The sequence below is a fragment of the Tenebrio molitor genome, chromosome 9, assembly GCF_963966145.1.
Source record: "Tenebrio molitor chromosome 9, icTenMoli1.1, whole genome shotgun sequence".
In the NCBI taxonomy this organism is placed as follows: domain Eukaryota; kingdom Metazoa; phylum Arthropoda; class Insecta; order Coleoptera; family Tenebrionidae; genus Tenebrio; species Tenebrio molitor.
Window position 1 is genome coordinate 15472369 of NC_091054.1, and position 12595 is coordinate 15484963.

The 12595-nt window shown below is 37.3% G+C and overlaps 2 protein-coding genes and 1 long non-coding RNA gene across 6 annotated transcripts in view; 2 read left to right on the forward strand and 1 right to left on the reverse strand.

Moving 5' to 3' along the window:
- Window positions 1–12595, forward strand: part of LOC138138783 (scoloptoxin SSD14-like) — a 72789-nt gene that overhangs the window by 53453 nt on the left and 6741 nt on the right. For all 4 annotated transcript variants that reach the window (XM_069058849.1, XM_069058847.1, XM_069058848.1 and 1 more), the window contains exons 3-8: window positions 4346–4566; window positions 4848–5034; window positions 5093–5290; window positions 7558–7807; window positions 7865–8055; window positions 8419–8659. In XM_069058849.1, the coding sequence (XP_068914950.1) occupies window positions 4346–4566; window positions 4848–5034; window positions 5093–5290; window positions 7558–7807; window positions 7865–8055; window positions 8419–8659 (1288 nt within the window). The remainder of the gene's footprint in view (window positions 1–4345; window positions 4567–4847; window positions 5035–5092; window positions 5291–7557; window positions 7808–7864; window positions 8056–8418; window positions 8660–12595) is intronic.
- On the forward strand, window positions 2834–3332 carry LOC138138793 (nuclear protein 1). Its single transcript, XM_069058869.1, has one exon. It carries the CDS (start codon window positions 2905–2907, stop codon window positions 3100–3102), a length of 198 nt encoding a protein of 65 aa, XP_068914970.1. The 5' UTR covers window positions 2834–2904; the 3' UTR covers window positions 3103–3332.
- Window positions 7456–9274, reverse strand: LOC138138795 (uncharacterized). Its single transcript, XR_011162105.1, has 2 exons — window positions 8806–9274; window positions 7456–8767 (listed from the first exon to the last, which is right to left on the reverse strand). It is a non-coding gene; the product is annotated as an uncharacterized lncRNA (long non-coding RNA).

Below are 12595 nucleotides of genomic sequence, written 5' to 3' on the forward strand. Positions count from 1 at the left end.
ATCACGTAAATTTAGATGCCACAATTAAGCATATCAATGGGAGAGGACGTGCAGTTTTATCTCCAAGGCTGACTCGATTACAAATTTACTTTGTCACGTTGTTTGGTGTGTGCGAAAACTGTTAAATTGTTCAAACGAACAGGGTGGAACAAATATTATGTATTATTAATAATGAAGTAAATAATTGAAAACCTGATCACAATCATTCAGTATTATTATAGTATTGGCAAGTAAAAAACAAATAGTCAAAATCATTTTTAAAATTTAAGATAAACGAAATCAAAGCTGCACCTTTTGAGCTCCATATCTTGAAATCCAAAAGATATAGAATGTATGTACATATTATTTTTCTCATCATTTTGTAACATGAATTGACATTGCCCCACTGAGTTGTTCCGCGAATTTTGGGGCACCCAGTATTTTAATGGTAAATTCGTCGATAATGAGAAAAAATTACAATTACAAAAAATACCTTTTTAGGGTTTTGCTTAAACGAACACGAAATTAGCATGTTACACTCATTTCGGAAGACATGTTGTCGAACTCGTTCCTTTAGATAGAGCACTAGTCGCTGCGCTCGTCCTGCCCTAAACCCTTTCGTTCGACAATAGACTGTCTTGTGCAACTTGTATAACAATATACTATTCTGAACAAAAAAATTGTTATTAAAAGACTCAACCTCTACTTCACTTTTTGACACGAATAACATTTTTGTTATTGCATTGCATTGAATAATCGGTATAAATTGTGTATAAATGTCTATTTATCATTGTTCAAAATGTAGGTGAATTTGTTGTTAAGTAAGCTTTAGTGTTTTAAAGGCCCTTTTTCGCACGCATTTTACTGTCAAAAACAGGGATTATGATTCAGGTATAATAAAATAGTTTATTTAATGAGTTCGTGGGTAAATTGGGCCTTTTTTGGCACTCGTGGGTCAAAAAAGGCCCAATTTACACACGAACGAGTTGAATACAACGTTTTTTTGTTCGACGAGCCCCTTAAAGGCTCCAAATCGCTTAAAACCTTTAAAATTGGCTTGACGTTTCGTTTTGACAAGTTGTGACATTTATCAAAATCCGTTCACACAGGAGAAAATTCTCAAAGTCTGACAGTGTCGAACAAAAAAACAATTTATACGTGCATAAACTTTAACACCAGATTCTTCCGATTTGTAAAGTGATGACTATAATTTTTCTCTTTCTCCCAGTGACCGTTTTCATGTGAGAGAGAAAATGCCTAGTAGGCATTTAAACAAAATCTTTTTTTAAAATTAGATTTTACTCTATTTTTTGATACTTTAATTAAGTACAAAAAAACGGAAAATTCAGAACCCGTATCTTGAAAACTTCACTTTTTAGATATTTTTGAAACTATAATTGATACAAAACTATTATAAACATCTCAATACTTGTTGGAGTTAATTGCTAAAGCAAATATTTTAAAAAATTAACATCAAACTTAACATTAAATTGTCACAAATTGTGCCAACATTCAATTAACATTAAGGTACCTATCTTTATAGAAAATTTATACCGTGGCTTCAAATAAATTCGGAATTAGAGTAGGCTGTGATTTATATACATAATTATTTTGTTTATTAACGATTGGTAGACTTTTTAGCACTGACAGTGACAGCTGTCAATAGTTTTATGTCACGATCAGAATAAACACGTGTACTGCGCTGTCAAATGTCACTGCTGTGCTGTCTTTCAAAATTGCAGTTGCGAACTTCATAATAAAATCACAGCCCACCCTAATTTCAAATTTATTTGAGGGCACGGTACCTATACATATTATCAGAATACATTAGAAAAAGTAAAATGAAACAAATTATAAAGAGTAGGTACTAAACATTATTACATAGTTAAATACATACATATTATAAAATGTACACTTAAAAATCATTTTATTTTTTTATTTTTCACTATCATCTAACGAGCGTTTATTTTATAACCAACCTTTTTTATTTAATCATAAATTAACGATTATTATTGTTTGCAATTATATGTACGATCGACAAGGCCTTTCCTCTCGACCTTTCAGCAATTAACATGGTTCGATAAAATCCATAACAACAATAATTATAACACTTGTTAATAACCAATAACAACATCACTCCATAAGTAAATGAAAAATAAATTGAAAATTACACTAATCCGACTGATAGACCGCTCAGACGTAATAAAAACATGTTATCAAGCCAAAACTCTGAATACATTGACAATAATGACAAACTCAGCAAAAATATCACGGCCAACATCAAGTTCACGTGTTTTTGTTTTTATTCCTTTCAGATAAAAACGATCATTCTAATTTGGAATTATTTATCAGGCGAAAAAACACAAACCGGTCAATAAAACTACCTAACGATTCGGATCTACTCGGCAGCTGTCAACGTAAAAACTGACCCAAAATTTGACAAACGACTGTCGTTAGTTGTTGCAGAAATAGATTGCCGTATAATACAAGAAGATTTCACTTCCTAGTTGCATGACAGGTGTGGGTTCGGCTATTTTTACCTGTTCTCCCACGGCCCCAATATTTTTGCCAGCCATTGGGTCATTTTACCCAACGGAAAGTAAACAAATGAAGAAAATAAACACAGGAAAATATCAAGGTCGCGCAGCGGGGGCGCCACCGGTCCGTTTTGCAACGACCGAATCAGCGTAATTATGGTAGAGATTACGGCACAAATTCGATCCGACTCAACCGAATTAGAATTATTATTAATTCGTGATGGAGTTTGTTGTTTACAACAACAACATAGCAACATTGTTGCTATCTAGAAGCGCAGCGCCTGCGCCGCGCGCCGTCTATAAAGTCGAGGAGGCCGCGGTCCGCTTCCAGTTGTTATTCAAACGTCAAATTGAACGTGTGAGACAAATACCTTGTGTGATATCCAAGATGTCCGAAGCCCATTTCGACGAATACGAACACTACAACTTCGAGGTTGACAAGCACATCTACAGCGGACACAGCGGCAAGCAGAGGACAAAGAAGGAGGCCAGCGAGCACACCAACCACAACGACCCCGGCGGCCACTCGCGCAAGATTCTCACCAAGATAATGAATACGGAGAACAACAGAAAAACGAAAAACTGACCTCGAGTTCCTAACTGTGTGATTTTCCTCGACATCCAAAGACGTTCAGCTGCGATTTATGAGGACTTTTCGTGATTGCGTTTGTGTGGTCGTTCGACGGCGATCATCGATCGCGTCAGCCATGCCTTTATGTCAATTTTCTTCATGTGAAGCGATAGATACTTGGTTGTATTAATAATAAATTATTAATTTTTTGTAGTATTGTATTTTTTAATAAATACCTTACGTTATGTTGTGTTTTATTTTGAGCGTTCTGGAAACTTTCCAGAACGTTCCCAAGGCCGGTTTTGTTTGTTATGGCGGCACGGGACGGTGGGGAAAAGGTGAGCACAGGGTCAACGTTTTCGCTTTATTCATAATTAATTGGAGCCGATCGGGGACGGATTTCCGCCACCCGTAAAAAAGTCATTTCCATTTTATAATTGATCCGATTATGGGGATCATGAACGGAATTAATCGGCTTTCGAACCAGTGGCGTAGAACCCAGAACCGGTTCAACTCTGGGGTCTGTAAAAAAACATCACTCCGAATAGAACGTTCTATTAATATGTAAGTGATACAGAGAAGACGAAAGAGTCACTTCTGACGCGTTCTGGAACAATTCCACTGCAATAATTTGGGTTGAAATGCGATAAGTAAAATCACAATGTTTACTGCACGTTCGTTTTATTTTGTTATTGCAGCTATCAGCAGTTCACGAGTTGGTAAATAGACTTTATTTACAGTCGTATTTATGATGGCAGTTGATAAGTTTCGATAAAAATAAAAAACACTTTAAAAAATTCCTGTTTAATTAACTTATCTTATCTCGTTCAGGTCATTTCTAAAATTTTGACATATTATTATTATTACATTACATAACAGTCTCTCTCTCTCATTTATTTATTATTTATTCGATTCCTCTATTTTTACCCCGTTTATCATAGTTTTAAATGTCATTGTTTTCCACTGACTAAAGGTTATGTTTAACAACTAAAAGACAAAGAACTGTTATTGTCGGCTGTGCCTCAACCTCAAGTCAAAACCTAACACAATCTATAAAAATAGAATTACAAACAGAACTTAACTAATTCTGTGTTAATGCGGAAATCACTATCAGTTGGTATCACTGTTTTGTGGTCAAATCCACAGCCAACTGTAAGTTTCTTTCTACACAAATGAAAGGTATTTTATTGTTTTTATTTTCGTATATTTTTAGTTATTCTGCGTTGGATTTGCTTTGACTTGACAAATTCTCTTTCAGGTCCATTCTCGAACAAGATGGCAGCGCCGTCGACGCCGCCATTGCCACCATGTTCTGCAACGGCATCTTCACGATGCAGAGTATGGGTCTGGGGGGCGGTTTTCTTATGACCATTTACATCAAAGAAAACGAGACCGCCTACACTTTGAATGCAAGAGAGACAGCTCCGATGAAAGCGTCGCCAGAGATGTACAGAGATAATCAGAATATATCTAGGAATGGTGGGTGAACCCCCTGATTTTGGTGTAGAACAACGAAAATGAGACAAGCGTGATTCATGTTATCAAAAAGCTTTTAAACAATGACATTTTTGTAATTTTTCGATAATAACAAAGGAGTTTAAAAAATTCGTGACTCACGAATGTGGTAAAAATTTAGTGTGCAAGTTGTGCAACACTTTTATTAAATATTTCTCGTAGCGAATGCATATTTTTACGTTAAAATTTACATTTATTCACAGTATTTTTGTATTTTTGATATTGTAAGTGTAATTGGATTTTAGGGCCTTTGGCGATTGCCGTCCCGGGCGAACTTCGAGGTTACCACGCCGCCCACCAGCGTTTCGGCAAACTCGAATGGGCTAAACTGATCGAACCCTCCATAGAGCTGTGCGAAAAGGGGTACCAAATGTCCAAGCATCAGTACGACTCTTTGACCAAAGCGACGATACTCAACGACACAAATTTGAGGTAGTTTTTAGTTCACTTTTTGAAAAGGTTGTGTAAAATGGCGCACCTGGGTTTGCAGGGAGTGGTTCTACGATTCGGACGGCAACTTCAAAAAGATGGGGTCGACTGTTGTACCGAAGCAACTGTGTGAAACTTTGAAAGTGATTGCCAAGAATGGAGGTGACGATCTTTACAACGGTACCTTAGGCGAGATGCTGCTAGAAGATCTGAAGGAAATGGGGAGTATTATTACCAAGGAGGATTTAGAAAATTACAAGTGAGTGCATTTGTTCTCAGCTCTCTAAATCTGAAATTTCTTGTTTTTTACTTTTCAAAATAATGTCCTTTATACCTAACGTGTGTTCAAAAAATGTGTGGGCAAATGGCGTAGTGCTTGCTTTTGTTTCCGTAAAGGGATGACGTAGATAACTGTCAAATATTTTTACAAATTTCCTTGGTGTTTGCACCAAAATGGACATCATTTTGAACATTTTCAGTATTTTCACTAATCACTCACTTTTATATAACTTAAGTATGTTTTTTGTCTTTCCAATTAATTTAATGAATTCACGTTTTACAAGGGCGTACGCCTATGTCTACTGTCGAACACGAAATCGTCATTACTCATTAGCATGACCAACATTTGCATTACCAACATATGAAAAAATGTCATAACCTTTGATAGTGACTTGGTACCTTTTGAATGATACAAAGCGCTTATGAACTAAATATCGTCATGCTCCTCAGTATGCTAAAATGCAAGCCTACGATTCATTTATACAAAATTTATTTAGATGCCAATCCACATTCTGCGTGGGGGTTGGTTAATCATTTTCCGATGAAAAACACATTTCATAACTCGCATTCTCGCAGATTATCTAAGATTTGTCAAAGTTTTTACTGCACATGAAGACACAAAAGTTTTTCTTTATCTGTATTCGTAGTTGTTTTTAATGTCTGTTTGACCTTGTGGTAGTAAAATAAGTTATTCTGTAATAAAACTGATGTCCTTTGTGAAAAGTGCTGTAGCTTCAAATTGTCACGACCTTTGGTGTTTTCCTTCTAGCGATACCAAACCACACACCAATTTACCTACTTCAAAGAAAAGAAGATGTTTTTTTGTTTGACTAACCAAAAGATAAAACTTTCTGTAGTCATCACCCCATGTTTTACTTTGTCTGAACATGCAACACAATATGCATTTTTATCTTTCATTCCATTCGTTCTTCAGTTTATACCCAAACGTTAATAGGCTTAGTCTTCTGCGGTACTAACAAAACTGTTTTTAATTTATTATTTTCGACAAAGGAATCCCTCCTTACATAAAATCTTTCCATAAATCAATTGGAAACTGTGACTCACGTTTTGTTGTTTTAACAAGGGGTATCAGCGCGTGATTGTTAGGAATCTCTTTATCATTGCTGCCTTCTTATTTGTATATCACACAAATATTGCACCACATGAATGACCGGGTGACTTTTAATGATTGACACAAATTTTGTGGGTTGACACTCCCGAATAATTGGTACGCCCAGTCATTTGTCAAAGAATTTTCTGTTGATTAGCTCTCTAGGTTAAAATTCTAAGTTAAGATAAATGACAATTTGATTTATTTTGACTTTTGAACTGTCTTATTTGAATTTGAGAGTTAAGTGTACCAACATAAAATCGTAAATGTGTTGTGAACCGAACAAAAATAATTTCACCCATTAAAAGTCACCCGGTATCTTATCAATAACAGTTTTGCAAGACAAAACATTCATTGTCACTAACATTTGCAATATCAAGAACTAATTTTTTCGTCGAAATTTTGACAATCAAGAAACTCGATCTCGGTTTTTTCTAAACGAATAAAGTGTGAGTGGGACAGTTAGAAATGTGTCGAAAATGATCATATCTTAGTAATTATTTTTTTATCTCTTCTCTGTTACAAACTGTTGTTCTGTTAGAGGTATTACACAAACACCAAAAACTCTTCATTCGTTTCATCAAGGTTTCCAAACGAGATGTTTCGTAACTCGCTTCCTTATTTAAAAACAATATTTTACAATGCATCATGTCACAATTTAAAATTACGTAACTGTGACTGTTAATTACATCAGTACTCTATCCTCTGCGAAGGATTTTTATAAAATACTTAATTTAGAATCTGGAAATAATTTTGAACTCTTTTAAATCCAAATTTAGATCATGTACAGGAATAGAAACAGTTTCTGTCATTAAACAACGGGGTTAAAGACACATTAAGTTGCTACAAGTGTCTACCGGGTAGGTTTTAAAATTAGTACCTAGTCTATTGTTAAATGCAGACATCCCAAAATATTTCGTTACACAAATCTAAATTTGCTTGTATTGTTGGTTGCAGAAGCATGTTTCATTATTTTTTGTAAATCTTTGAATTAAATTGTGATGATGAGAACAAAACAAAAAGAAAATACAAACTCTAATTAGAAAGTGAATTATTTCATTGTGACGTAGATGAAAAACAGCCGCGTGACACAAGAGCCTCCATGTCATTACTACAATAGTTTGTTTTTTGTTCAGGGCCGAATGGATGGACCCCATCATGGTGGAGCTGCGCCACGACCAGAAGCTCTACTCTGTCCCTCCTCCCGGATCGGGAGTCCTCCTCGGCTTCATCATGAAAATTTTAGACGGGTTCAAGTTCAAGCCGGAAGACATCGACGGCATCCACAACACTGTCCTGACCTACCACAAAATAATAGAAGCTTTCAAGTATGCTTACGCCAAAAGAACCGAACTGGGTGACACGTCTTTTGTAAACATCACTAATGTAAGATGCAATTACCGATATTGTGGACGGGGTGTAATGCTGGTTGCCTACTTTCAGTTATTACATAATTTAACATCACCCGCGTACGCCGAAAGCATAAGAAAACAAATCAAAGACAACTCGACCAGTGACGACCCCGAAAAGTACGGTGCAGTATTCTACAGCAAGGGGGACCATGGTACTGCCCACATATCAGTATTGGCCGAGAACGGGGACGCCGTCTCTGTCACGAGCTCCATCAATCTCTTGTAAGTCCCAACACAAAATTGTTGTTCGTATCACTAGTCCAGAAGCTGCACTTGTAATAGTGAGCAAAATCGTATCTGGACGTATGATACACAAGGCTTTTTGTGCCCAATTTTGTTTAATTAAACGTCAAAACGTTTGTTTCTTATTTGGTAGTAGGGATTTTTTTATTTTGCACACCCTGGTTACACCAAAACATTTGAATTTTAAAATCAATGCATCGCGTGATACACATTGACAGAATAACAAGTAATGCCAACCGGCAATTCAAAATCCCTACTTTTTGCGGTCCCAGCGGCAGAACATGTTTTTTTTTTCATAATATTCTTCAGTATTTTTTACAATTATATTGTTGAATGTTGCAGCTTTGGAGCCGGTTTGACGTCCAAACAAACCGGAATTATCTTGAACAGCGTGATGGACGACTTTTCGTTTCCGTACTTCCGGAATTATTTTAATCTGCCCGGTTCGCCGAACAACGCGTTGCAACCGGGGAAGAGGCCTCTGTCGTCGATGAGTCCCAGTATATTGGTGGACAGGGACGGTGATGCGAAAGTGGTGATAGGGGCGTCCGGTGGTACCAAAATTACCACAGCTGTTGCGCTGGTAAGTGTTCAGTGGCATAATAATAATAATAAGTGAAACGAGAGAATTTTAAGTTATCAGTGGGACAATCAATCCTGTTGCAAAATAATACGAGTAATTGTTTACCTACTACCTATCCTTTGCTAATTAATTAAAACAGGAGGTACCTACTCACCCACTCTACAGAGTGTCCTGACTTCGATAATCACCACGAAACTGTGGTCAAATGTTCATAAACGTCACAAATTACTTCGTTTTACACCACTTTAGTCAGCCATTGTTCACAACATCTTGTGACTTGTGAGTCACCCATCTTCGACGAACAATTCTTTGCTGTTCGGTAACTGTTTTACCGATATAATCTCGAACGCGATGTCCAAGGTGAACGTTCTACTGGTGGGAATCACTGGTGACTACAAATAGACACTCATGTGCTTCTATTTTAAGTTAAATTCTATAATTTGCCAACTTTTTTTTTCGTTCTAAGAATGTGCATTCAAATGCAACACAGCTAGTCTTTCATTAATTTTACATATGTGGGGTGGTAGATGGAATATTTTATAACGGACACATTATTCTTGTTTGAAATATAGACAAGCAAACTGTACCTTGGTGTTGTTTCTGCTCTTTGTTGAAAAAAAAATGACGATTCAGTGTGTTCCATATACTCTTACATTTAATCTGCACAATCACGTTACTGTGCCTGGTTACGAGGGACGCAGCATCACCAATAAGGAATTTTATATCTTTCTGACATCAGAGGAGCTTCTTGCAGGTTTTTATGGTGACCTTTTGTTATTCTTGCGCAGAGGCCACGCTATCTAATTCAGGCGATCTTAGGTCAAGTCTACTCTGGTTACGGCACCTTTTTTCACGAAAAAATCAATTTCTCCTTTTCCTCGAAAGACGTGTAAAACCAGGACAGACAGACCTGACTTTTCTGAGGCTTCCTTTAAATTTTTTTTCTGCTCGGTGCCAACCTCGCACCCCTATTTGCTCCACTGTTTCATTTAATTTCATCTATTATAATAACCCATTTGGACAACATTTCGTTAGGTACCTGAAATGGTATTGCAGCAATCGTAGTATGAGCGTTACGCGGTAGTGTAACAAGAAAAATAAGAACAGAGATTATATTTTTAATTACGTATTTTTTTTTAAACAAGCCGTGATTTATAAAAAAGTAAAGATATGAAAAAGACAAAGTACCCCAGGCTGATGACTATGTCTGGAATTTTGAATTCATAAAGTCCAATGTAACTTAATTCCATCCCAAACGAGATGCTTCTGAAAGCTCCAATAAATCGAAACATGAATAGCCGCAAAAACGCTTTAAAACAGAGAGTGACAAGACCTTAAAATGAATGAAATTGCCGAAAAACACTTAGACAGAGCCGCAAAAACGTATAAGGTATAAGATAACTAAGAGTGAAAATTAAATGAAAGGAAAAGTCAAATCAAAAACCATACCTAAACAGTAACTTACTTATGATTAGAAAAATATTTTAAAATGTCCGCCGTGATTTCTAACACACGCCTGTGCCCTTCGATGTAAGTAGATTGTCCCGAACCTTCGCAAAACTTGCATCGTCGTCCCGAATTTGTGCTGCTGAATATAGGTGTTGTGGCTATTAAAAATTCCGTTACGTGTAAAACTCATCGGCAAAGAAAACTATTCGTAAAAAATCAGGTTGATCGACGCACTGTTGAATCACCCACTCACAAAATTCTTGCCGGCGAATGCAATGCTTGCACCCGCTGAACATGATAGCGTAACAACCCTTGCTCTTTAAGAGTGCAACATACCATAAACTGAAAACCTGAAATTCACGAATTAACTGCCGGGTACTTGTTGACGGGTTTTCTTCCACAGTCTCTAGAATTTGGGGTTCGAGGTCTAACACCCATCGCGTACGCTCTTGGCACCTGTCCACACTTCTCGAACGAAAAGTACCATTTTCCCTTAGACGCTATACAATAGCCAGAAATGTTTGCGAATGCGGAACACTGCGCGCCGGAAACATTACAAAGCTTGTGCCCTTAAGGCAACACCATCTGCACTTCCGTAACAAAGTAGGTACCACATCGGTCATTTTACTATTGGTATAATTTTCCATGATAATGACACACTGAGAAGCGAAATTGCAAACAAACAATAGCCGAAGGTAGCACTGAAAGCAACTAATCTGCACGCGATACTAGCACCCGCTATAGAAAAACTTTTTGCACCTTTTTTTGCGTTGCGCCTCGATAACGTTTTAATTTTACTATTCATCCTAACGTGATATCAGTGGCGTACTCAACTTTTGTGCTTAAACTGTACATGGCATTTCTGCCCTGATGCGGATCTATAGCGCAAAACTGAATGTATATGATTTTCACAGTTGGTCTGAAGATCCTAGGGTTTTAATACCAACCCATCATCATAAGTAAAGTGTTAAATAAAACTAATCCGGAATTTGTCCATTATAGTACTCTCGTGTCAAAAATGGATTGCTCCCTAGGATTTAGGGATATTCGTTACTAGGTTGCCATAAATTTGGTTAGGTTGGAGGCTATGTGGTTTCTGGTGACAAACAAAAGATATCCCAAAAATGTAAGACAGCAAATTAATTGTAACAGTTGCAAATGACTAATTTCTCGCTAAGTGATAAAACTCATCGAAACAATAGTTATTTTTATATTAAGTGCGCGAAGAGAGTGTTTTTTTGTGCATGAAAAGGTCTTTTACGCCGAGACGAAGGTCGAGGCAGTATAAGCCTTTGAATGCACAAAAACATCTTCGCGCACGAAATATAAACAATATTTTTTCTATAATTGATTCAAAAAATTTAAATTAAAAACTCTGAAGTTTCAATGCAGTGACCATGTTGCTAGGTAACTAATAAAAAACAGTGCGTGAAATGAAAAACAGAAATAGTCGTATGCGTGAAATTGCATTTCACACACTGTTTTGTATGGTTTCTATGGTTTCGATCTTACTAACAATGCAAAAAAAATACACGTCAGAAAATGACCCACTTCAGGCACAGATAACTATGCGTGAATTTCAATTTTTTGAATCAATTATAGAAAAAATACTGTAGCATGTCAAAATGCCACTATTCGTTTGGCCGGGGTAGGAGGCCAAGAGGTCTTACTTTTGCTCGCGGGACAATTAGATCGCTGCTCAAAGACCTGGAGTTAGCAAGATAACGCAAGGCACATGACGTCGCGACGCGCCCACCCTGCCGTAACCTTTTTCGGGACGCTCATTCATTCCGTTTTGTTTGTGTCGTCAATCAGTTCATTTTTAGTTTATCGGTTCAGGATTCAATTTTTTGTTTATCGTTTCGCTTTCAGTTTCACTTTCAGTTTTCTTTCGCGTTTCACTTTCGGTTTTCGTTTGTTCAGAGTTTTCTTTCGCGGTTTCATTGTAGAGTTTTCATTTTGTAGAGACTGTGCCAACCATTTTTGGGGCGGCTGGAACCACACATGTTGGCCCCTAAATTTTAGGCTGAGTTGGCTTTACGCCTCTAGGCTGTCTAGCTGCGGCCTATCTTTTTTATCGTTCTCTTTTTTCTTCTTTCTCCTTCCCTTTTCTTTCAATTCCTCTTTTCTTCTTCTCAGCTCGGGTAACCGTACGGCAAAGTTAGTTCCGATTCCGTTTTGTTCCCGTGACTTGCCGGAAAGTTATCTTCTTCTCTTGTTCTCCCCAACCTTCTTCCTTTGTTCGTGGTGTTCTACCTTTTGAGATCCTGCGGAAAACGGCCGTTACCATCTATCGTGAATTACGCGCGGACTCACCGACACATTACCGCTTCAACATCAGTGAATTTCCCGATCGGTGGAAATCCAACGTAAACAAACCGGCGGCGGCGCCATGATCGACCATCTGTCATTTAGCGCGCACGTGTAGAACCGCCGGAAATGGTCATCAAGATGCGCTGTTGGTGCAATTATCGGGACGCCTTATTA

Excerpts from the sequence above, each read along its gene's own strand:
- LOC138138793 (XM_069058869.1), top strand. The coding sequence starts at position 2,905 with ATGTCCGAAGCCCATTTCGACGAATACGAACACTACAACTTCGAGGTT.